Below are 25,619 nucleotides of genomic sequence, written 5' to 3' on the forward strand. Positions count from 1 at the left end.
GACAGGGATGGTAATAGAAGTCTCCGTTGGCTACACTCACTTAAACAGGCAGAACTTGCTAAAGGGAACCTGCTGGCTTGAATGTTTTATTCACATAGAGCGGTGTAGTGCTGTAGGTCCTCTCTTTCAAACAAATGCACCCACACACACAAAAGCAAGGAAATGAAAGCTGTCAGCTGTTAGCACTTGAGGAGCAAATGGACAGAGCGAAGGCCTTTTGTCAAGAAATTAATCTCCAGTGACTCCTCAAAGGCCTACTAGCAGACACATTATTTGAGCAACAAGGACTGATACATTATCTGTATTGAGGTGAATGAGCTCAATAGATAGTGTTGCTTCTTGAACCGTTTACGGTCTAGCTGAATCTTCCGGGTCTACTAACAGTTGAGGGTTTTTGAAAGGTTGTTGAGGCCAAGATGTTAGCATCAAGAACTAAACTTGCTCTTTGAACTTCTATTGTGTAAAGTTTTTTTGTATTATTATTTTATTTTGTAGATTTATGCATTTATGGATTTACTTACAATGTGGTCCAAAGAGTCACACTTAAAATCTGTGATTAAAAATCTAATTTGAATTTTTTTAATTAAAGGTGCACTCAATAATTTTTTCCTTATTATAAAAGCTTTACTCAAAGGAATCAATTGCAATTTTGAAACATATTTATAAAATCATAATGACACATGAGATAAAGAATCCAGTCATATCAGTAACCTTATAAAAGCTGTATTATTCTACATGGATAGCATCTCCTAATGGGGGCTGCCATATTAGGATCACATGACAAGTAGGGCTGAAAAGATTAGTCAATGTTGTCGACAATAAAGAAATTGTCAACAAAGATTTTCATTGTCATTAAATTCTAATGATGACACCCGAGAGCAAGAGCACTGACTGTGTAGAGGAAGAAAATAGCTCACAGTCCAGATGCACTCTAAATTTTCCAAGTAGCTTCAGGTGATGTAGATTGCAAAGCATGAGGGAATTATACAAAAATACCAAATAAGTAAATACAGAAGCACTCTCATTGTGGAATAAGTGGAGCTGCAGTTCTTTAAAGGAAACACCCCGGCATTGCATCTTAAATGCAGTTATATTTAATGTATTATAGCTTTATTAAAATTCAAATAATACGGAAGCAGATCATGTAAATTACTACAAACTCCGAAACTGTATTTCTCTGTGTGGTTAGCACCTCTTCTTTGAGTTGCGTGAATGTCCCGATCTAAGGGGGAGCAATTGAAACTGCATCCAGCTAATGTACACTCTGTCACAGGGACACTCATCCCTTGAGCGCACACGCTTAATGCAGCTAGATTATAACGTGATGGCTTGTGACTTATTGAATCATAATATATGTCACTGTGCATTTCTTATCGTGAAGAAAATTGGCAATATGCAGTTTTATTAATAAGAGTTTTTTTGTGTGTGTGCGAGTTAAAGATGGATTGAAGTGAACAGAAAGGTGAACGAGGTAGTCTTCGCCCCATTATATACTGCAAAAGTTTTTGTTTTGGCTTGTTTTCCAATATAAATTAGTGATGTGCACTAGTACCGGTATTCGAATATTCGTTCGGCAATAATTATTAAAATAGTAAAAATATTATTCGAATTTCGCAAAGTTTTGATTCGGCTATATATATATATATATATATATATATATATATATACAGTGAGATGCATGTTAAATCCTGAACACACAAACTAAACAGGTAGTTATAACAGAATGCACTGGGTAGTGCTGTTGAGTGTGGACACAAGTTGTTCACATTTGTTGGGCTGATGGTTCTGTCAATATGTTCAGATGGACACCAGAAAAGCAGGTTGTTGTGAGAATGTGGCTTTTTGCGAGAAAGCTGGTTTCCTGTATAAATGTACTGGATAAGCGGTGTACACTTTACTCTCGTATATGTGCAGCTCGTCAGAAAGCAGCGTCCCCATAGCAATGGAAACCCCGCAACGCTTCTGTAAACAACAAACATGGCATCTGAGAAAGACTATGCTAGCTGAGGTAAGGGACATCCCATCGTTTAAACTGGTCTGTATAAATGAGTATAGTTTACTGAGCACATGGATATGCTTGTTTTTCTCAACAAAAACATGATACAATATAAACATAACTATTATATGGCGAGTGTTTATAGCCATCCTGTATGTTAACTGCGTCAGTCTACTTCAATAGCGTTTTCTTTTTCTTCACTTTGTGTGTTGCAAAGTCACAGGTTGAGCTAGAGTCCCCCCAAACAAACAGAATTTTTTTTTATGAAGGAAAAGAAAATGCACAGCCTCTCTTGACAGTCAACAAGTCTGATTGTAGACGTCATAATGACTAAATAGTGATTTTATAATTTAACCCTAAACATTCATATCTCTATTTTGTTTTCATGATATCTACATATTTGTGGGATCCAGGCAATCACAATCTTTTAGGTGATTACATTTCGGATGCTTTTTTAAAAGACTTTTCATTAGATACCATCAGTGTCAGGCCTTTCCCCTTTGGTCATGTGACTGGTATGACATGCTAGTTAAAGTTAATACTGAAGTCCAATGCTAAAGGCTATAATTTTGCCTTTTCTCCTTTAGACATGCAGTCGCTCTGGTCTAATTTAGGCTTTGTTACAGTTCTGCACAATTCTTACCATACCCTGTTAAATCTGTTTGGATCTGTTATTAAACTGGTGTTTTAAATGAACAAAGACATACAGCTGTTTTATTCAGTGATGAGCTGAAAGCCTGTTTTGATTCTGTTGGGATCAGAGACTTTAAAAAGACTTTAAGACTATGACATTTTTACTGTGATATCTGTTTAAAGAAGTTAAAGCTGATGTGTGTAAATTTTCAAATTCAAGCGTACTTTCGGCATGTTTAGGAGATGAGGTGTCTGGATCACAGTGATGATATACTATCTCGGCAGGGTGTCAAATACTTTGGTCTGCGGGATCCTCCACTATATACACTACCGGTCAAAAGTTTTGAAACACTTATTCTTCACTATAATTTTTTTTCTTCACATTTTAGAATAATAGTAAAGTCATCAAAACTATGGAATAACATTAAAAAACTATGACATAATAGCATAAAAAAAAACTTTTATATTTTAGCATCTTCAAAGTAGTCACCCTTTGCCTACAATTTGCAGACATTTTCTCAACCAACTTCACGAGGTATCACCCTGGGATGCTTTTTAAACAGTAATGAAGGAGTTCCCATCTGTGTTGGGCACTTAGTGGCTGCTTTTCTTTATTATTTGGTCCAAGTCATCAATTTTAAAAACTTTTTTTTATAAAATTTTAGTTTTGTAATAAATATTAATTTATTTTTGTTAAGTAATAAATTAAATACATTTAATATGGTGGCACAATAATTTATTTGTCTACAAAACTAATTTCAAATATTTAAGCATACGCCTTCAGATCAAAAGATTTTTAAGATCATGAGAAACATTTCAGTCAAGTGTTTCAAAAGTTTTGACTGGTAGTGTAGCTCTAAAAATCACCCCACAAGATCAGACTTGTGTGAGCAAATTGCATTCAGCAGCGATTTAATGGGCGCATTTGCGACGTTGCCTGATCTGCATAATTCCTTTAATGAATCGGGCACTAAACCAGCACAGAAGGCACGTGCAAGAAACGTCACTTTTACCAGGTGCAATTAATCCAGAGGCAACTGTAAGGAAACCATGCATAGCTGATTTCCCCCAAAGTGTCAACACTTGGGCTCTGCAGCTCTTTCAAAACATTTATCTGTTTGTTTGAACATCCAACCAGCCCAGTAACATTGGAGTTTGGGGTGGAACCTACTTTTAGGTACCTATTTGTCCAACCAATGACAGACAGGAGTGTTTGGACTGAAAATCATCCTTATTTTTGCAATTCCGCTTGGTGAGGCTAGTACCACAGAAATTACACACTTCAGCTTTAAATGCAAGTGCTCATAATTTATTCAAGGAAATATACCAAAAATTTTGGATATGTAATTCATATCATCCCCATGCATATTGGTACTCTCAGAATGATTCTGTTTGTCTGCTGTGAAAGCTTAACCATAACAAGCTTAAAGTATAATGCATGCCAGACTGACGTTAGGATCAAAATTTGTATATAAAGTCATTTTACTCAAGTCAAGCTGAACAATGCTTTTGCAATAGAGTGTGCTGACATCATCAGAATTGGAAAAGAGAGTTCTGTCATTCACACTCAAGGGTCAGACAAATGTTTTAATGTTGCCACGGAGGTTGGATTCACATTGAGCCAAGCAGTATGGAGTTATAAAACAGCACACTATTCAGCCTTTTTGCAATTACATACTCCAGGTTCCAGCACAGGGCTGCATATTAAAAATTTTGTGTGTGTATAACGTGCATGTATGAGATAATCATGTGTTCACTGAAAACCATTTCAGAGGACAAATACACATATACACACACTTCGCTGTCTGCTGGTATTTTATCGGCTGCTTTATCGGGGGAAACACTATGCAATGTTTGAAGTGGAAAGCTTTAATCAGCAGAGTAATTGTTTACATTTGGAGGTAGCTTGGCCTATTGCGGTTGTGTATGTGTGAATGATTGGGATTTTATGTGTGAGAATAGACATAGTCATTAGGCATTTTTTTGGAACCAGGACCTGAACTAAAATCAGTTCGTTGTTAAACTGTACCCATTCCAAATAAATTCCAAGCTTCGTTTTTTTTTTTTTGTGATACGAAAGCAAGAACTATTTAAATAAGCTTTGACATAAGCATGTGATGGTGTTGTGTTGGCGTCGCCTGAACTTTATGCAAAAACAGCCAAGCCGACTCACTTCAAACCATAAACAATGGATGACTCTGTGAAAGACACCTTTTTGATTTTTATCACAGTTTGTTCTTCTTCACGTGGACAAGAAGCGCTCAGATTTGTAAGAGATTGTAAACAGGAAAGCAAGAGCAGAGACAAGACGGCTTTAACGCTTCCTTTATCTGTTATTCACAGCATTTTGTTTGTTGCTTTTTCATACCTTTGCAGGATCGTATGTTTGCTTTGAATAAACAATTCCACTTGAATCTATTGTGTTTGTAGTTTTCTAACACTGATTTCAATTAGCAATTCAATCAACGCTGTGATCCGTCAGATAGAACTATGTATTAGAGGTCAACTGAAAGTGGTTTTTGCTGATATGATTACTAAGGTGATTGAATAGGCCAATAATCGATTAATCTGTAGATAGTTTTTAAAATCGTTTTATAGAATGTATAAAATAAATCTTAGTCTTTCCATACTACAACGGGCATAGACAGAGGCTGCAAAATTGAAAAAAATTACTAAATTCCAGTGTATATAAACAAGCCTGAAATACACTTACTTCGAGACTCTTATTTTAAAATGACAGAGAATTGGCTCAGTTAGAATGCTCTATATTTAACCAATTGAAGCTTTTCTAGCCTATATTCACCAGATTGAGGATTTTAGATATTGCCAGGTGACTTTTTTGTATTATTATTTACAAGAAATTTGGAGACACAATGTATTTTTTCACATTTTTCTTTGCATGCTCTCTTTTTAATAAAAAACGCTTGATTTATCTAATCAAAATAGCAAAACATGAATTGAAGTATATCTGAAGGATAAAAATATGGATGAATATTATCAATTATGAAAGATTTAGATATAACAAAGCCCCACTAGTGGTCAGTGATTGTTTTTATTTCACTTCTAGAGGCTGCTCTTACACTATAGTTATTTTTTTTATTATTATATCAGTAACTATTGGCATAGATTTTTGCAGATTCATTGGTAAAACCGAGCTATTGGTCTACCTAGGGTGACTAGATTCCTGCTTATGGAAAACAGGACAGCCCTCTCCCAGCAAAAATAAAAATGACGTATTCTTACCTAGGTGCAGATCAATGTGAAGTAGAGGGTACATCCGCATCTGTAACTGTTGTCACCTTGTACATTTCACTGGCAGCAAATTTTCTCAGTGTGCGCCTGTCTTTCAAGAGTTTATTGTAAAATGCAGAGCAGTCCAGTCCAAAATTAAGACGTATGAAAAGCATTGCTTCCATGACTGTTACACTGAGTTGAGATTTATCCGGTGTCCATGCTGCGATCATTAATGAGAACACACACTCCACAGATGCAGATGTCCCAGGCAGGCATAAAACCCTGAAGTTGATGATGTTGCTCTCCAGCTCACGAAAAACATCTGTCCATCTCTCAGACACGGCCGTCTTGTACATATTTCACTCAGTGATGCTATGAGTGACAATGTATTTCGTGCAAGCCCACTAATCAAAGAGTCAGTCAAACTGAGAGCGGGGATTCATGGAGTAGAATTGTTCAAGGCGGCTCTGAATATCTTTCCACTCAGGGATGTCTCTCAGTGGGGCCCACTCAAGTTTTTCTGTGTTCTCCAATGAGCGGCTCACATTTTGGAGGTAATCCAATGATGCTGAATAGGCACTTCTGTGGCAGATATGTGGTCTTGCTCTATCTCCATTGCATGGTTAAAAGTGGCTGTTTACTTGAGTGCGAAGCCAATCCAAAGTTTAGTGTAAGGATCGCTGAAAATGTATCTTCGAAACTTTGGGCATTTTTCTTAAGAAAGAAAGTATGCACGCGGACCATTGAAATGTCTAGTATTCTTTCAAGAGCTGGACCAAGAGAGAGGAAACGTGTGTTGCTATGCTGCAGTAATTTCTGATAGTCCAGCAGCACAAAAGTGAGTATATTGCATATGAAAGATTCAGATTTGGTGCAGGCAGAAGAAATTTCCTGTCCAATTTCAGCCGACCAAAAACTATGGTGCAGGCAACAGAATGATAAGCAAAAAGTCCTTCACCTGTGCACACCTTGTCAGATTCTGAACTTTGCTTTACAAAAACATCTTTAACACTTGGTTTGGCACACTTTTAGCAGCATCCACTTGCTTTGTTGTATGAACATGTTGCGCGATGTCGGTGCGGCCTCCATAGGCGATGGAAAAGTGAGCTCCACAAATCTCACACCTCACTTTAGGCTCTGTCTGTGACTCTTTTTGAAGATCCTCATTAAATGTACCTGCATACTTCCTTAACATTTTTCCAGCCGCAATTTCATCTGTGTGTTCTTTCAAACTGACACTTCAATCAGATCACTAACTGGACATCTATTGATAGGGAATTGTGATTGGATAGTTTAATCCAATCATGTACTTCAAATAACATGGTGCGATTTTATTGGTTTTACAAGCCGTATACTTGGCTATCTAAAACGGGACGTCTGGCCACCCTTGGCCTACCTCTACTATGTACATGATGAACGTAAAAGAGTAAAATAAAAATATAATTCTTTCTACACAATACAAACAGTGAAGCCTTTAAAAAGTACTAACAAATGAGGTAAGCAAATCATTTAAAGCACTGAACAGTGGAATGAGCATACTATAGACATAATACTATGTACAAACTATGTACAAGATAATCATGGAACGTAAATTATTTTATGATCCTTTATTCTCTTGTATTCTTGTTTAATTTTATTTTCAATTTACATAGTTTATTGTCATCAAAGCCTAACTTCACGAGGCAATCAGATTATTTGTACACTGACGTTTCAAACTCGCACTGTATATTTCTCTTCTCCTTAAAGACTCAGCAGCGTCTGTCCATCTATCATTTTCAGTTTTAAATTCCTACAATAGCAACAACTCAACAAAAGTTATAATGAAGTTAACTAACCTGACTTTGAAAAATGACCAGTATCAGCTGTCTGAGAGTTGGTGATGTATTTTACTTGACCAGTGTGAAGCGTTTGCTGTAATGACTCCACCTAAATAGTTCCACTTTGCAAGGAGCAGTTACTAAAAAGGTTCCTGCTTCAGGTTTTATTTCCACATGGAACTAGTTTATGTAGCGGACAAACAGCAAGAACCTGAAATAGTTCCAGGAACTAGGAAAAGTTCCTGCAGTGGAAAAATGCCTAATTAGTGGAGTCTTAAGCTTTAGTACTTTGCACCATTTGTGCTACAGACATGAATGATTCATTAGTTTCACTGCAGTATTCTGTATATGAGTTCTTTTTTTTATTTTTTTTTTATTTATGGCAGCTGCCTTTATCTCATTTGGCATATGACGTTGAGTTTAATCTCTTTTTAAATGCTGTTATTACCACATAGATGAATGAACATTTCAAGCCAAATTGAACATGATTCATGACTTTAGATCACTGCACCAATGTTAAACACTCATGCGTATTACCTAAATTGTTATAAAACACAGGGATGACCCACTTTCTAAAACTTTGTCAAATAAAAGCACCAAAGTTTATCCCATTTATTTTAATACCTTGTATTTGAGTCTTATGCATTATTCAGACACACAGGGAGCCACTTTTTGTGGAATTATGAATAATCAATATGCAAACCACAGTAATACATCTTATGAAGAGATCCTATCTCCCCTGATTGTAGATTATAGTCATACATACGTAAAGTGCGACTTCATACAGACCTCCTGGTGATGTCAACTGTGTCTGGGGGCTAAACATTATTGACAAAGTGCCTTAGCATCTGCTTGTGTCCTTGTGTGCTGCTGACTCCATTTGACCCCTTCACACACACACACACAAACACACACGTCCAAGGTGAGGTTGTAAGCTTTGTGTTTTACCCTGATGGGACTCCAGGGTCCTCATATATCACACTGTAACACCCCCAACATCCATAATTTACAGCCAATTATTAAAAAAACATTTTTTTTACAGTGTAGTCTTGTTCAGTTTATGTTGGTGGATGTTTCAGCATCCGCAAACTGCATCCAGGCATTCACATGAGTGAGATACTCATCATGTTGTGTGAGAGCATGTTAGTAAGCCCTGCTCCAAAACAACAGAGTTATTGGATTCACTCGTCTTTGCGGTCTGCATAGATGCTTACAGAGGCTGCAGACATTGTTCTGCTTAGTTGTCTTACAGGTGAATGGACTTTTCTCTGTTTCTGTCTATTTCCGTGTCCTGTTACACATGGGAGTGTCTAATAAGGGTAGTCAATGTGGATCAAGAATGCCATGTGAATAATTCCCTTGAAAGAGCTGATTATTTATTTAGTCTTTTATGTGTGCTAGACAGATTATGTGGTTAAAGGGTCCTTAAATGTGTTTGTTCTGTGGTTGTTTCAGGTGAGCGGAGGGCTGTGGAAGGAGATGAAAAGAAAGAAGAGGACTGTGAATAGTCTTGGGAGAGAGACGCTGAAGATTCTTTGGGTAATGCTTCAGAACATTGCATGCATTGCATTTTAGGTTGCATTAATTCATTTAGCAGACACTTTTATCCAATGCGAATTTCCTAACCAGGTGCGACACAACGAGGTTTCAATCACAAGCAACTTGTCTTTCTACATTGAAAGAGAAACAATCACAGTCAATCAAAAGATATTCGATTTTTTATATAAACAAGTATATTGAACAGAAACCAAGCAACCAGCTAAATGTCTTGTTGCAGTCAAGGCTGATTAGGTTAAAAGCTCAAATACTACTGGGGCAGACCCCTTAATTGAACTCTCTGGTTTATGAGTGCCCCTTACAGAGTTTGAACTCAAGACATTCGAGTTGCTAGTGAATGGTGGGCAGAACTTTGAAAAAGCATGTAAAGACAGCATAAATGTAATCCATATGACTCCAGTGTTTAAATCCATGTCTTCAGAAGTAATATGATAAGTGTGGGTGAGAAACAGATTCATATTTAATTAAATGTTTTACTATAAATGTTCCTTCCTGACCAGTAGGTGGTACTATGCATGAAGAATGTGAATTGTCAAAAACAAAAGAAGATAAATGTGAAAGTGGACATTCATAGTAGAAAAGGACTTAAATTCTGATCTGTTTCTAATCCAACCCTATCATATAGCTTTTGAAGATATGGATTAAACCACTGGAGTCATATGGATTACTTTTATGTTCCCTTTATATGCTTTTTGGAGCGTTAAAGTTCATGCCACTATTCACTTGCATTTTATGGACCTACAGAACTGAAATATTCTTCTAAAAAGCTTCTTTTGTGTTTTAGAGAAGAAAGTCATACACATCTAGGATGGCATGAGGGTGAGTAAACGATGTGAGAATTTTCATTTTTGAGTGAACTATTCCGTTATTTGGAGTCTAGACATGTATCATTTAATACAATTTTATATCTAATTTTTGTTTATTTTTAGAGGTGGAATTAGCGATAAATATTGAATTATAAACTTGGTTTCAAATTAAGAACTTCAAATACAAATCTCTTAAATTCATATCTCAGATATTCATATTGTAAACAAACTAGGCCAAAGGTCAAGCTTCTGTGTACATTTACAGCTGAATATTTTCTGCTAATTCCACCGCTTTTTAAAAATACAAATTTATAAAATACACCACAAAAATCTGTTAAATGTCACATGTCTAGATTTCAAATTTACCAAAATCAGATTCAAACACTTTAGTCATTGTTCTAACTCCATAGGTAGAGCCTATGGGTAGTTAAGCGAGTACTGACGCTGTCGAATCCAGTGCATGCTGAGTGACTCCAGCCAGGTCTCCTAAGCAACCAAATTGGCCCGGTTGCTAGGGAGGGTAGAGTCACATGGGGTAACCTCCTCGTGGTCACTATAATGTGGTTCTCGGTCTCGGTGAGGCGTGTGGTGAGTTGTGCGTGGATGCTGCACACTGCAGTAACATGCGCAATAAGCCACGTGATAAGATGCGCGTATTGACAGTCTCAGACACGGAACTGAGATTCGTCCTCCACAACCTGGATTGAGGCAAGTCACTCCCACCATGATGACTTGGAGCACATTGGGAATTGGGCATTCCAAATTGGGGAGAAAATAAAAAAATAAATGTCACTCTTCATGACTCCACTATCAGAAAGTCACTGGGCAAAAATGGCATCCATGGAAGAGTGGCGAGGCAAAAACCACTGCTAACCCAGAAGAACATTTAAGGCTCATCTGAATTTTGCCAAAACACACCTTGATGGTCCTCAAACCTTTTGGGAGAATGTTCTGTGGAACTGTTTGGAAGACAGGTTTCCCATTACATTTGGCATAAATAAAATACAGAATTACACAAAAAGAACATCATACCTTCGGTCAAGCATGGTGGTGGTAGTGTGATTTGTGTGAGGATGCTTTACTACTTCAGTGCCACGGCAACTTGCAATAATTCAATGAAACATGAATTTCTATTCAGAAAATCCTAAAGGAGAACGTCCGGTCATCAGTCCATGAGTTGAACCTCAAGCGCAACTGAATTATGCATCAAGACAATGATCTAAAGCATAGGAGTAAGTCCACCTTTGAATGGCTCAAAAGAAGCCAAATTAAAGTTTTGCAGTGGCCTAGTCAAAGTCCTGACTTTAACCTGATTGAGATGCTGTGGCAGGACCTTAAACAGGCAGTTCATGCTTGAAAACCCTCCAACGTGGTTGAACTGAAGTAGTTCTGCAAAGAAGAGTGCCAAAATTTGGTTGCAGTTGTTGCTGCGAAAGGTGGCACAAACAGCTATTAAGTTTAAGGGGGCAGTTAGTATTTCACATGGGTGATTATAGGTTTTGGATAACTTTTGCTTCAATAAAAATATATGTATATTTGAAAAATGTTTTTTTGTGTTTACTCTGGTTGCCTTTGATTTATGTATATCTCGTTTGAAGATCTAAAACAATTTAGTATGAAAAATACACAAATAAAAGAAATCAGGAAGGGGCAAATACTTTTTCCATCACTGTAGTAGAAGACTGGTGTGAAAGTTACTCTCTTTAAATAATGGTACAGCAGTCTCTGCAAATGTTTCTGCAGACTACACCAGAGAAATCAGTTGAAAATGTGTGTAGGATTCGTTGTCGATTTTTGTCTGTCAAAGTGCCGAATATTTCATTAATATAACTTTGCAAAGAAAGTGGAATATACAGTTGTGCTTAAGGATATCCTGTTTAAAAACAAACAAACCTTAAACCAAACTCTTGAATAGCTTTTACGTATTTAATTGCCCAAACCTTACAAACTTTGGAAAATCCGAGACATATCCAGCTGCAGACCCGCAGCACCACCAGTTTCAGAACCCCAGCGCCAGAACCTGAAGTGAGGGGCGGAGTTATTGACAATGAGACAAGCATGGCGGAGAGTGAGTTGTGTAACGTTTTTGACATCATGTTGTGAAAAATTATCGCATATATTAAGTTCAGCGTTTATCTGCTAAATATTTAATTTGTGCATAACTTTATCATCTTAATGAAGCTTGAATATGTTGTCATACTTTACTGTATTAAAAAAAAAATTCTACGGATGGTTCGATACATTTTTGCGTGTTGTAAATGAGCCTTGCGGTGACGTTTTGAAGACATCTTGTGAAGGTGTTAAAGTGTTGGTTCCACGTTCCTCTGTTATATGCATTGTTTGTGAGTTAATGTTACCTTATAGTTGAGGGTTTTTTTACGTTGAGATTATTGTGTGGTGCTTTCATCTCTTGTAGAGACATTTCGAATGAATGAAGTCCACAAGGAAAAGGCCCGCAACAATCTCCTGGAACAGTCAGAAGCTTCCAGAGAGCCCTTTCTATTTAATTTTTTGTTCAGGGATGACATGGAGTTATTTTAGCAAGAATGTAAGGACAAAATGGGCCTGAGAGTGAATTCCTCATTTGATACATTTTAAGTTTATTTTATACAGGATTGTCATGATAAAATGGGCCTAGGGGTGAATTGGTCATTTGTTGTATATATTTTTATTGTTTCTTTTAAAATTATGCTGAATTTTCTCTCTTTTTAGTTTTTTGACATGTTTTATTTTACATAAAGAAAAATGCATGCTGCACATGTTCTTGTGAAATAAAGTATATTTTATATAAAATGCCCATAAGTTTCAAGCATTTTTTTTCACCATCATGATCAGGAAGTAACTCTCATAATACAATGAAACGGATAACTATATACAATTATATTACACAAGATCAATGTTTTAAAATGCTTATTGTACTGTACCTTAAAGAATCATTATAACATACGTTATAAAGTATGATGTTTCGTTTGTAATAAAAGCAAAGTACTCTCCAAAATGTTAGGTGGTGCTACTCGGTTTCGAACGTAAGCTCCGCCCCTCACTTCAGGTTCTGGCGCTGGGGTTCTGAAACTGGTGGTGCTGCGGGTCTGCAGCTGGATACTATTGGAAAATCCAGCTACTACTTTTTTGAGACAACTGCTACACAGTGAAAGGAATGGTTCATCGAAATATTTGTCTGTTTCATGGAAGAAAGAAAGTAGTACAAGATTAAAACAACATAGAGTGAGTAAATGCTAAACTATCATTAAGCCATGATGCTTACACCAGCCACAACATTGAAATCACCTTCCTAATATTGTGTAGTTAGTGCAAAGTAGCACCAACCCACATCTCAGAATAGCATTCTGAGATGATGTTCTTCTCACCACAATTGTACAGAGTGGTTATCTGAGTTACCGTAGACTTTGTCAGTTCGAACCAGTCTGGCCATTCTCTATTGACCTCTCTCTTATCAACAAGGCATTTCCATGCCGCTCACTGGATGTTATTTTATTTTTTGGCACCATTCAATTCTAGAGTAAATTCTAGAGATTGATGTGTGTGAAAATCCCAGGAAATCAGCAGTTACAGAAATACTCAAAGCAGCCCACCTGGCACAAACAGTCATGGTCCAAATCATTGAGATAAATTTTTTCCCCATTCTAATGGTAGATGTGAACATAACTGGAGCTCCTGACCCATATCTGCATGATTTTATGCACTGCGCTGCTGCCACACGATTGGCTGATTAGATAATCACATGGATGTTGGTGCCAGACGGTCTGGTTTGAGTATTTCTGTAACTGCTGATCTCCTGGGATTTTCACACTCAGCAGTCTCTAGAATTTACTACGAATTGTGCCCAAAAAAAAGATACATCCAGTGAGTGGCATTTCTGCAGATGGAAACGCCTTGTAGAGGTCAACACAGAATGGCCAGAATGGTTTGAACTGACAATGAAAATGGTTTGTCTACGATAACTCTGATAACATCTCTGTAGAGAATGCTATTCTGAGATGAGGGTTAGAGATGTTTTGGCGGCACGAGGGGGATCTACACAATATTAAGCCAGTGGTTTTAATGTTGTGGCTGATCGGTGTATTGTTCTTCTAAAGTCTCATTGGTGGCACATAGTATCACTTAGGCCTTTCTTCTAAATAGCTTATAGTTTCGTCCATAGTTTTAGCATTAATGCTTGTTGCTTACTTCAGGGACAATCCCTAACAGCAAGCGCAGCCAAAAGAAAACAAAATAATAGTTGCATGCAGTTGATTGTAAAATGGTTTGTATTTAGGTCTAATTATGTGTTTAGTGATGTACAGTTTATGGCCTACAATATAAAATGCTGGATCCAGCTGTCAACGAGAGACAACAGCTTCATCAAATCCCCTCTGGAGCGTCTCGGGAGATCTGAGAACTCCCTTTGCTCCCATTGACCTTGTTATAGAGTAGACAGCTGTTTCAGTCCCTTCAGTGTAACCATACTCAAGAATTTAGCCTTATAGCATTACATTCAACATATCAGTGTGAATGAAAGTCGAAAAACCTAAATCACTCCTGTATCATACATAGATTGACAAGTGGAGTATATTGTAATTTTGCAGACACTTTCATCCAAAGTGACTGTCACAATCTGGGAAATCAGGAGAAGGCAGACAGAAGGTAGGATCCAAACGCGGCTTTATTGAAAACCATAAATTAACAAAACACGGGAACAAAGGAAAGGTCCACAATGGGAAAACAGAGACAAAACCTTGGAAGGACACAGGGACATCAACAAGGGGAACAGGAACCACGAACGGGAGAGTAGTCACAGGGAACTCGGGCTGGAAGCAGGGAGCTAACAGATACATCCATTCACAAACAACGACCGACAGAGACTGAACAAACAGACAGGGTTAAATACATGAACAAGGGAAAAAGGGGCCAATGAACAAACAGAACTCAAACAAGGTAACAAGGTGATGAACAGAATCCAATGGCAAATTAACGAGGGCAGGTGAAAACAGTGAACGGAGAACACGAACGCTAACAAGAAAACTATGGAAGTACAAGGGTGACAAAAGTGCAAAACTAAGGAATTACAAAAGTGACAAACAAAGGGCAACAGTGAAACAAGACAAGGTAATAGCAGAAACTACAAAGGACTACAAACACCGAAACAGGAACTAAACTAAGCTTCAACATAAAAGCACAAAACAAAAGACAACAGTGAACATGACAGTGACGTACTGTACACTTAATACAGCAACCTGCCTGGAGCAACCTTTAAGTGCTATGCTCAAGGGCACATTGATGATAGCTCATTATTTGCTCCTTGTGTTGCTCAAACCAGCAACAGACCACTTTCTAAACCAGAGCTTTAGCCACTGCTCCATACAACATAAGAAATGCCTTGTTTAAAAACAATTTTTGGATCTTTTTTGACATCTGTTTAGTAGGGAATATGATTCTTCAAAAAGTGCATGCATATTATACAGTGGTGGAGTAGTGACCGAGGGGTGGGCATATTGTGAATCTATCGAAGACTCCCCCCAACCAACCAAAACAAAAAACAAACACGTCAGTCTCAGAAAGTCATGTATTTACACTTATATTAATGGTGTAAGAAAATTACGTTTTTCATTACATAATAAAACATTTTGGTCCGTTGTAACTATAATCTCATTTGAACTTATAAAATGTTCTTGCTATTAAATATCTATTTAAATTAAGAGGTTTGATTAACTGTTTTTTTTTTTTTTTATTAACAGTAAATGGATAATACTTTATACTTTAATAAACTAATACATACATTACCTTATACATAAACTGTTAACCACTGTATATAGGTAATGACTAATGAGTGTAGTAATGTTCATGTTTACATGATATCTTATATTAAGATGTACAGTACATAAAAATTAATGATTAGGCTATTTGTTTTATTTGAGGACAAAGATTTTATTTTCTGTGTATAGTGAAATAGCTTTCCTATTAAATTAAGATTATTTGATATCACGAGGGGAAAAAGAACCACTGACAGCAATAAAAGACAGAAAATACTTGGCTTCTGTGAAGAGCAAAAAAAACTAGCATGGGTGCAGTGACAGTATTTTCCCAAAGTTTAATAGCATATTTTTATTTAAATGCATTAATTTTTTTACATTTAGCAGCAAAGTAAATATATAACACAAATTGTGGTGACTCCAGCGCTGTAGGCGCATCAGCATGTCAATGTAGACGCAAGAAATGTCCTGGCCCTTATTGAAACAGAAAATATGATTGATTAGAAAATATTCAACCCCATCTAAAATGAACGTTATGATTGGTAGCTCAGCTGAGTTGATATGTCTATCTTGCCAATGCCTTCAGATACGGTCCAGCTGCTCCATGTGGGCTAAGAGAGAATCTCTGTAAACTTATTAAAATAATAATAATAATAATCACAATTCACTCAACGGTGCTGCGGCATCACCTCTGCGTAATTAAAAGGTATGGGTCAAAAGCCTCCTCGCTATTCTGGCAACCAAACGTATCATCTGTCATTTTAGGTGGGCATATGTAAAAACCATTGAAAGGTAGTTGGGCATGCGGCGTATGCCTGTGTATGCCCTAGACTACATTACTGAAGTTATATTAAGATTGTTCAGGTCTACTAATCTGTTTTCACAAGTAGTGTTCCAGGAGTGCTGATATTAATTATAATGGCACAGGGATGATTGACTCTTTTTATCACTCTTTGTATCAGACAGTAGTCAGTTTGCGTGTTGCATGACGGAGCAGTCAATACTGCTTTGGTTTCGCTTTGGAACTATTTTCATTAGCCATGTAAAACAGACAAAAATAAATGGCCCTATTATGTCTAAAATTCAAGTTACTTGATGTTAATTAATGATTGCGTACATAACTGTTTTTTAAACACTTGAAATCATAATGTTGTACTGAACATCAGCCACTATGATATTCAGTGCAATAGAAATTGTGATATTGCTTAAATGGATAGTTCATCCAAAAACTCATCATTTACTCACCCTAATGCCATCCCAGATGTGTATGACTTTCTTCTGGCTGAACTCAAATGAAGAATTTTAGAACAATATTTCAGCTCTGTAGGTCCATACAATGCAAATGTATGGTGGCCAGAACTTTGAAAATACAAAAAACATATAAAGGCAGCATAAAAGTAACCCATATGACTCCAGTCGTTAGATCTATATCTTCAGTAATGATATGATAGGTCTGGGTGAGAAACAGAAACAGATACATATTTAAGATTTTTACTCTAAATCTCCACTTTCACTTCTTTTGCTTTTGGCAGTTTGCATTATTTGTGCATATCGCCACCTACTGGGCAGGGACGAGAATTTGTAGTAAAAAGGACTTTAATATTGATCTGTTTCTCACCCACACTTATCAAATCACTTCTGAAGATATGGGTTTAACCACGAGTCATATGGATTACTTTAAGCTGCCTTTATTTGCTTTTTGAACCTTCAAAGTTCTGGCCACCGCTCACTTGCTACAGAGCTGAGATATTCTTCTAAAAATCTTCATTTTTGTTCAGCAGAAGAAAGAAAGTCATACACATCTGGGATGGCACAAGGGGTGTTAAAGATGTGAGTGGTCATTTTTGGGTGAACTATCCCTTGAAATAGTCTGTCAGTTCAGAAATCTGTTTTCTTAGACATGAACTTGGGAAGTTTTTCTAAAACTGTTGTCTTAATTAATGAATCTGCCTTTGGCTAAACTTACAGTATATTTAAAGTAGCTCTGACCTGATTAGTTCCGATGTAACTACATAACTGTTTTATTTAGTGAATATTTAGGTATGATAAATGCCCTCAATCAAAAATAACACTCCAAACCCCATTGTGTGGTTTTGACTCACCTCATAAATACCTCCTCTAATGAGAGGAGAGACATTTTTTGTTAACAGAATGAAGGCTGAGCCTGCTTAATTTATCAGCTATACTGTTGGTTACTGTGGTAATTACAGCCCTGCTTCTCTTTGATCTCACCAGACAATGTTTCCCAGATTCTCATAGTCATCAGAAAAAGAGCTGCTATAACAGAGAGTGCTCCACTATCGCAGGGAAATGAGAGACGGCTCCTCCATCACATGGCATACGCTCTGAAGTCTACATTTACAACTGCTGCCTTTGTTCGACACAGTGCGCGTGATTCCTGTGAGATTTTGGAGGTATGTAGGTAAAACAGCATGCCAAAATCAAAGGGAGTGTCCTCTCAAATCATTTACTCACCTTCATGTTGCTCCAAACCCTTGTAACTTTCTTCCATGGAATTCAAAAGGAGAATTGTTTAAGTTGAACTGGTCACTCTTTTCCATGTGATTACAGCTAATAAAGGAAATTATGACAGCATTTTCTGTTTTCAAAGACAAGAGAAGATAGTGACTATATACTTGTGTCTGTGGATGTAAAAACAGCATCGGTCACTAATCACACGCAAACACTCATAACAAACCATGATTATGTGCAAACAGACCACTTATCTAGATAACTGTTGCTCCTCTTTTTTTTTTTAACGCTACCTGAGCTCACTGCTAAGTCCCTGAGGTCCCCAGACCTGAAAGAGTACTGAGGCAGGAGTATCTGCATAAGCTTTGATGCTCAGTTTCATATTCTCTAACATTAAAAATGTGCATATTAGAACAGGCCTCGCTGTTCTGATATTATACGCAGTGTTGAAGCCTCCGAGTTTCAGCAGAGAACTTTAACAGCACTCTCCATCAATTAGGAAAACTTGATGTGGGTCTTTGTCTTTCTGTTTCCAGATCTGTTGCCTATGTTCCTGCCTTCCTCACTTTTGTTCCTCCATTTTGTGCTCAGTAACTTAGGGTTGGGAACCGTGAACCTACTCAGAACTGGATAATTTTTTTTTATGGAATATTTACCGGAACAGTGAACAGCTCTCAAAAATGCATTCGTTAACTGATGTGGATGGAATACCGTACAAAAATACTTTGTTTACTGTAACACAGTCACACAGGAAGTTGGCAAGTTGAGTCCGAGTTCCAGTACCCTAGGCTCGGTTTACATTATGCCAACTCGCTGACAACATTATAAAATATGCAATCCTCTTGTCTGTGTAACATCCTGTACAGCTGAAAACAAATAGTTTTTGACTCCCCTCCGTGGACATCACGCCTGGAAAATGGAGCTCACACATGCCCTTATGCCCAACAACACTTACCGTTTTGACCACTGGGGGCAGTGTTTGGAATTTCTGTAAGCACAGACTAATTTTAGCTAAAGAAATGTCAACCTACTGTTTCTGATTTCAATGCGAGTTCAATCCGTTAACTGCATCAGTACTGAATTTACTGCGTAAAACATACAACGCAGCCATTGTAGTCCAATTTGATAACAAATGATGGTTTCATTTTGGTGAATTAAAAACACTCAGTCGGAATAGTTATCTGACAAACGTCATTAAAAGTCATTAATTTCGTTAAGGTTAGCCTAACCTAATCATAACCCGTCAGACTAGAAATTAACCAAGAAACGGTACAGTGTTATTTTTCTCTAAGGGATAGTTTGCCCAAAAGTGTTAATTCTGTCACCTGTGTGTTGTAACAATCCCATATGACACTCTTTCTTCTGTGAATCTCAACAGGAGATTTTAGGCAGAATATTACCCTTAGTCATCATTCATGGTCGTTGTATGAAAAAAGGTGCAATGAAAGTGATTGGTGACTGAGGCTAAAGTTCTGCCTTAAATCTCTTTTGTGTTCCATGGAAGAAAGAAAGTCAAAAAATGTTAAGAACAGCATAAGTGTGAGTAAATTATGACATAATTATATTTTTGGGGTGAACTGTCCCTTTAAATCTCATGTGACTTGAAGCAGTGTAATAAATGCCAGGTAGTTTGTAGGACAATGTGTAATTAAAGATAAGTAATTTTACAAACAAAATAAAAGAATGGGGAAATGTTATAATTTTTTGATCTCATCATTTGGCAACAGACTGCTGAGGGCAGCAAATACAATAAGAATTGCATTTCTTATTTTCAAATATTCCTTCTCCAAAAGTACTAAAATAATTGTTCATTGTATTTTTAAGGGACCAGAATCGTTAATCGTTCCAAACGAAAAATGGGAGATGAAATTTGGAAATGAGGGCATAGTGATGAAACGGGAATAGCACAAAGGATTAAGAAAAGAGAGAGTTGGTTGAAGGTGGATTGTGTGCCGCACCAGTCTACTCTGTGGTGTGACCTATTTAATGAATGCAAATGTCACATTAAACAACGAAAAGTCATTTAAAGGTTCTGTAAGGTGACTCACACACACAGCCTCTGGCCAGAGTTCTCTCACACCCACCAGAACACTTTTATTTCAGTTTCGTGGCCCATCATATAGACTTCTTAAATACTTAAAATACCAAGAATGCTCCCAGCTGCCAGTACCTTTTCACGTCATTATCCTAGATTGAAAACCTAAGCTATCCACAGTTATGCCCCCCAAATCTGTATGTTCACGCAACATCACCCCAAGTGTTCAGAGAGTCTTTTTAACTGTCGCGGTCACTTCCTTTCAAACACTTCACCGTTTAGGTGGCACACGCTGAGTTGCCCTTGGTGACTGCGTTCTGTGGGTTAGAGTTCAACACCTTTATTTACAGCATCCTGTCTAGTTGGCTCTGGGGAATGAGGCTCCTCACCACAGTGTCTTCCAGAAAAAAAATCACTATTATGACACACCGTTATCTTGGACTCCTCTGCAACATTTCCATGAATCATGACATGTTTACTGCTAATATTATTTCACTGGAAAATATTCTTTAAAGGATTTGGAAAATGCACATTTATCATTGGTTTAAAGCTATGCTTTTTCTTTTATGTCATTTATGAAAGCATAATAGTGGATTCAATATATTGAATTTAATCTTTAATGTCCACTCATCTGGAAATTTGTTTGGCTCCCCACAGGGTGGAATAACATATAGGTCGGGACAAAAACATTTAAAAAATTAAAAATATGCAAACATTCTACTTCCTATTCAGAACTCTGCCTCGCACCACGACATTAAGAATAAAATAGCCAACGTTCATTGTACAGCAATAAATTAAAATCACAATGAATTGCACTAAAATAAGTATTTAAAAAAAAAAAAAAAAAGGCAGTGATACAATTTTATATAAATAATAGTGTGATTCCAGCTCAAAATGTTAACAGAATAGAAAAAATAGAAAGAAAACAAATTCTGTCGTCTATACTTTAATCTATTCTGCTTCATTCCATACCCATGCCGCACCAATTTTATTTGAAGAATGTTCAGGCTGCTCTGTCTGATAAAGGAAAAGCATACAGTAACCATGGGCTGTCAAGCTCAATAAAGCCCAGAAAGTACTTTAAAAGTGGTCTCATTCACACTACTGTGTACTTAAATATCAGTCAGAACATTCTGCTAAATATCATCTTTTGTGTTCAATGGAAGAAAGAAAACTCCGGTTAGGAACAACATGATGAGGGGGAAAAAAACTATGTTCTTATCCAAGTTAAATATTATTTTAAATATATATGTTATGAAGTACATTGAAACAGTTTATTCAGTGGGGATGTTTTAGGTCTGTATTCTCTTTTCTTTCTGATGTGGCATGATCTACCGATTGATTAGTCCACATCTGCGTGTACAGGCAAGCCTGTTGTTTTGAAATAAATTGGAATAGATTTTTTTCCCTTCCACATTGATTGGCTCAGGTGACAGCTAATTACTCAAGAGTACATTTGTGCATGTGTTATGCAGAGTTGATATTATTTCATGTGGTTCATTTGTTCTGGTGCTCCAGTTGACTGGCATGTTTTAACATCTGCTGTAGTGATCCAGCAGAGCAGTCTTTTGTAGGTTTACATATGTATGTAACATGTTACGATGTACTTGCATGTTTGTGTTTTCATTTCAGTTAGATAATATTTTGTTGATGTGCCTGTCATGAGATAAGATACTGCAGGTGTGTTTTTCCTTGAGTGTGTCATGGTCCTGATGATCTGTTTGAGGAGATGCCTCTCTTCTCAGTCTCTTCTAAACAAGGATAAAAAGATATAAATGTATTTTGTCACTGTTAAGCTTAACCTACTTAAGAGCAAAATGTGCATTTAGTGACAAAGTTGATCAGACACGGAGTCCAAATATTTTTAATTTAATTACATTTGTTTTAAATGTATGATTGCCCTTGATTTATGTCAAACCAAGTGGCATTTCCAAGCAAATGATGCTAGACATTGCTTAGAACTAACATTTAAAATGACTTCTAACCAACAGCTTCCTGCTTCCAACTTTTACATTGTGAATGTAGAGTTAACAGAGGTGTACTTTATCACATTATCTATGGGTATACTTCACTAAGTTTGACAGTGAGAAAGTTTTCAAAAACTTTTTTTTTGTTTTTTTTATTATATAATTGTTGTATCATTTGAAACCTAAAAAACTTCATGTGAAGTATTTTGCTTGGAAAGTGTGCTCTGTCCTATCTTTCTTTGAAATACATTCTACCATTTTGATAAGTGTGCCTTAAGTGTCCAAATACTTTTGGCGGTCACTGTAGTTTAAAAAATTTTATAAAGATGAAAGAAGCTAAAATTATCATATAACACTTCTCTGGGTACCCGTTATACAGTTGATATAAAAGGTCTACACACCCCTGTTAAAACATCAGGTTTTTATGATGTAAAATAATTAATCAAAGTTAAATCATGTCAGACGTTTTGCTCCTTTAATGTAAAAATTATAATATATGCAATACCACTGAAAATCAAAGTGACACAATTAACAAAAAATACAAATAAAAAACTTTGAATAACTGCATAAGTATGCACACCCTTTTATTATTGGGACTGTGGCTGTGTTCAGAATCAAACAATCATCAAGCTCATGTGAAATAGTCGACACACCTGTCTTTACATGAAGTGACTCTAAAAGCCAGGCTAAACTTTGCAAAACCTATATCCAGTCTCCCAAAACCATTTGAAAAAATATGTTATGGTCTGATGAGACCAAGATTGAAATTTTTGCCCAAAATTGTAAAAGGTATGTTTGGCGCAAAACCAACACTGCACATCAGCAAAAGAACACCATACCCACGGGGAAGCATGGTGGTGGCAGCATTATGCTTTGGGGCTGCTTTTCTTCAGCTGGAACTGGGGCTTTATTGAAAGTGGAGGGAATCATGAATAGCTCCAAGTACCAGTCTATTTAATCACAGAACATTCTGGCATCTGCTAGAAAGCTGAAAATGAAGAGATTCACCTTTCAGCATGACAATGATCCAAAGCATACATCCAAATCAACAAAAAATGGCTTCAGCAAAAAAAGATGAATGTTTTGGAATGGCCCAGCCAGAGTCCAGACCTGAATCCTACAGTAAATCTGAGGGGGGACCTGAAAAGGGCCATACACAGGAGATGCCCTCGCAATTTGACAGATCTGGAACATTTTGGGGAAAATATTCCCAAGTCAAGATGTGCCAAGCTAATAGACACTTATCCAAAGGGTGCTTCAACGAAGTATTAGTTCAGGGATGTGCACACTTATGCAATTAGGTTATTCTAAGTTTTTCATTTTTATTAATTTTTTCTGAAATGTGTAGACTTTTTATATCCACTCTATTTTCATATCAAACAAATCAGGAAAATTCTCATTGAATTCTGTGGAGGAACTTGGCTAAGAAGGTTTATCATGTGCAGTTTATTGTCTCTTCATCTTTCCCCTATTTTGTTTACTTTCACATGTGTTAACGACTTCACAGCTTTCCCAGAACAACAGGAGAATTAGCCAACAAGTAGCTGATTAAATAAATGAAAATCCAGTACAACAAACCTGTACTTTGATTAAGAATTGATAAGTTCATAGAGGCACAGAGATGTGATATGTGTGACGTATGTGCATGTGGGTTTGTGGCAATTGGAGCTCATGGCCATTGGATATGGATGTTCTATCCAGAACAGTCATGTGTCCACCTCTCTTATCTCCTGCAGATCCCTTCCTTTCTTCTCCTTTCAGACCAACAGGTTTCTGAGTACCCCCCTTAAATTTATAGTCCCCTTGTCACACACACACTCCAAGGCTGCTATCTCACTGCTACAGATGAGGACCTTCATGTACATGCCAAATGACCCCCCCTGTCCTCATTGCTTTCCCACCCACACTTTAATGTTTGTTCCAATCTCACCTGGCTCATTCACTGTGTCCTCCTCCTCGATTAACTCTCCTTCCCTCCCTCTCTATCCTTCCCCTCCTGTTGTTTTTCTGCCTTTGCCTTGACTCTAATCTGAGTCTGTGTGACATCTGGAATGTCCTCTGGTTTTGATCGAGATAGTGAGAGAGAAAAAGGGGGAGAGGACATCGCTGAATGCAGACGGACACCTCTAAACACTGTAATTTAAAGCATCTATTGTCTTAATTACACTGTTCTGTTCTCTGTATTTTTTTTTCTTTCAGGATCTTTAGTGACAGTGTGGCAGGCATGAAAACCCAAGAGCCCCGTTCCAGCCCTCTGAAATCACATACACAGAGTGAGTATAGGGACCATACCACCATAAAAAAAACAGAAAAAGTCTTTTTACATGAAATCTTATGAAGGTCATGTTTAATATAAGTAATTTTAGCAGTTGTAGTCACTAAAACCGTGTCCTAACCAAACATGACAAAATTACAAACAAGGAACAAGGGTTAGTACATTTTGTTTGATCACTTAGTTTCCTATTCTGCTGTGTCATTTGAAACATTTAAAAAATCTTCTGATTGACTGTGATTGAGTCATGTTGTGCTGTGCTGTTGTTTCACATTCAGTGTGGAAAGACAAACTTGTTGCAGCACACCTGATTATGACATGGTGAAAGAATAAAATTAAAGAAATAGAAATATTTTTTGTACCGTCAGCCTACCAGGTAAATCTCCCTGACCCATTGACCAACATCTGGCCTCCTTAGCACATTCCTTTACGCGTGGGTGATGTGTAAACACACACACGCCTACTAATTTCATTCCCACAAACACATTCTGCTAATTGCAACAAAAAACAGACCTGCATAACCCTTCTTCTAACATAAGCACCAGATATCACCTTTGAACTCTTCACCTTTAATCCTGCTAATCGGTCCGTGATGCCCTATTTCTTTGTGAACATTACTATGGCTAAAAATAAGTCCTCATTTCTTGCACCTAAAATAACATCTCTTCCTCTTTTAACTTTTCTCAGCTTCTCCTTTAAAGCTTGGTAAAAACCAAGCTTTTTATGATGTTTCTGTTTTTAAACGAATTAATTTTACTGTGGCCAAAATTACCCTGCTTTGTGCATACATACTTCCAAAGGCAGGTTATTGAAACTTAATTTAAATCTTTTCCCCCTAACTAATTTACTTTAAACTCTATTTAACCCAACATTTTAACCAAGGCATCTCTCTCTTGACAACAAATCTCTACTTTTGTCTTTTGCATGTGCGCGCGTCAGAGTGCATTAAGAAGCATGAAGGGGTATGAGCCTTGGTGAGCCACAGCATGAACAAAAGCAGTACATTAAGCCAGAATCAAAGGGAGCTCAAACTCTTTGCCCTAGGGTAGAATGTTGTGTGTGTGTGTGTGTGTGTGTGTG

General features: G+C 37.1%; 1 protein-coding gene across 9 annotated transcripts in view; it reads left to right on the forward strand.

The window, feature by feature from the left end:
• The window catches only part of LOC127627078 (zinc finger protein 438-like), a 79,149-nt gene that overhangs the window by 48,868 nt on the left and 4,662 nt on the right, over nucleotides 1-25,619 (forward strand). For 4 of the 9 annotated variants that reach the window (XM_052103302.1, XM_052103305.1, XM_052103303.1 and 1 more), the window contains 3 exons: nucleotides 9,136-9,219; nucleotides 18,029-18,207; nucleotides 24,467-24,540. In XM_052103302.1, the coding sequence (XP_051959262.1) occupies nucleotides 24,492-24,540 (49 nt within the window). In that variant the 5' untranslated portion in view covers nucleotides 9,136-9,219; nucleotides 18,029-18,207; nucleotides 24,467-24,491. Of the gene's footprint in view, nucleotides 1-9,135; nucleotides 9,220-10,021; nucleotides 10,057-18,028; nucleotides 18,208-24,466; nucleotides 24,541-25,619 lie in introns of all 9 variants that reach the window. The other 5 variants (XM_052103304.1, XM_052103310.1, XM_052103306.1 and 2 more) reach the window with 4 other exon arrangements.

Source organism: Xyrauchen texanus, chromosome 33, assembly GCF_025860055.1.
Source record: "Xyrauchen texanus isolate HMW12.3.18 chromosome 33, RBS_HiC_50CHRs, whole genome shotgun sequence".
Classification (NCBI taxonomy): domain Eukaryota; kingdom Metazoa; phylum Chordata; class Actinopteri; order Cypriniformes; family Catostomidae; genus Xyrauchen; species Xyrauchen texanus.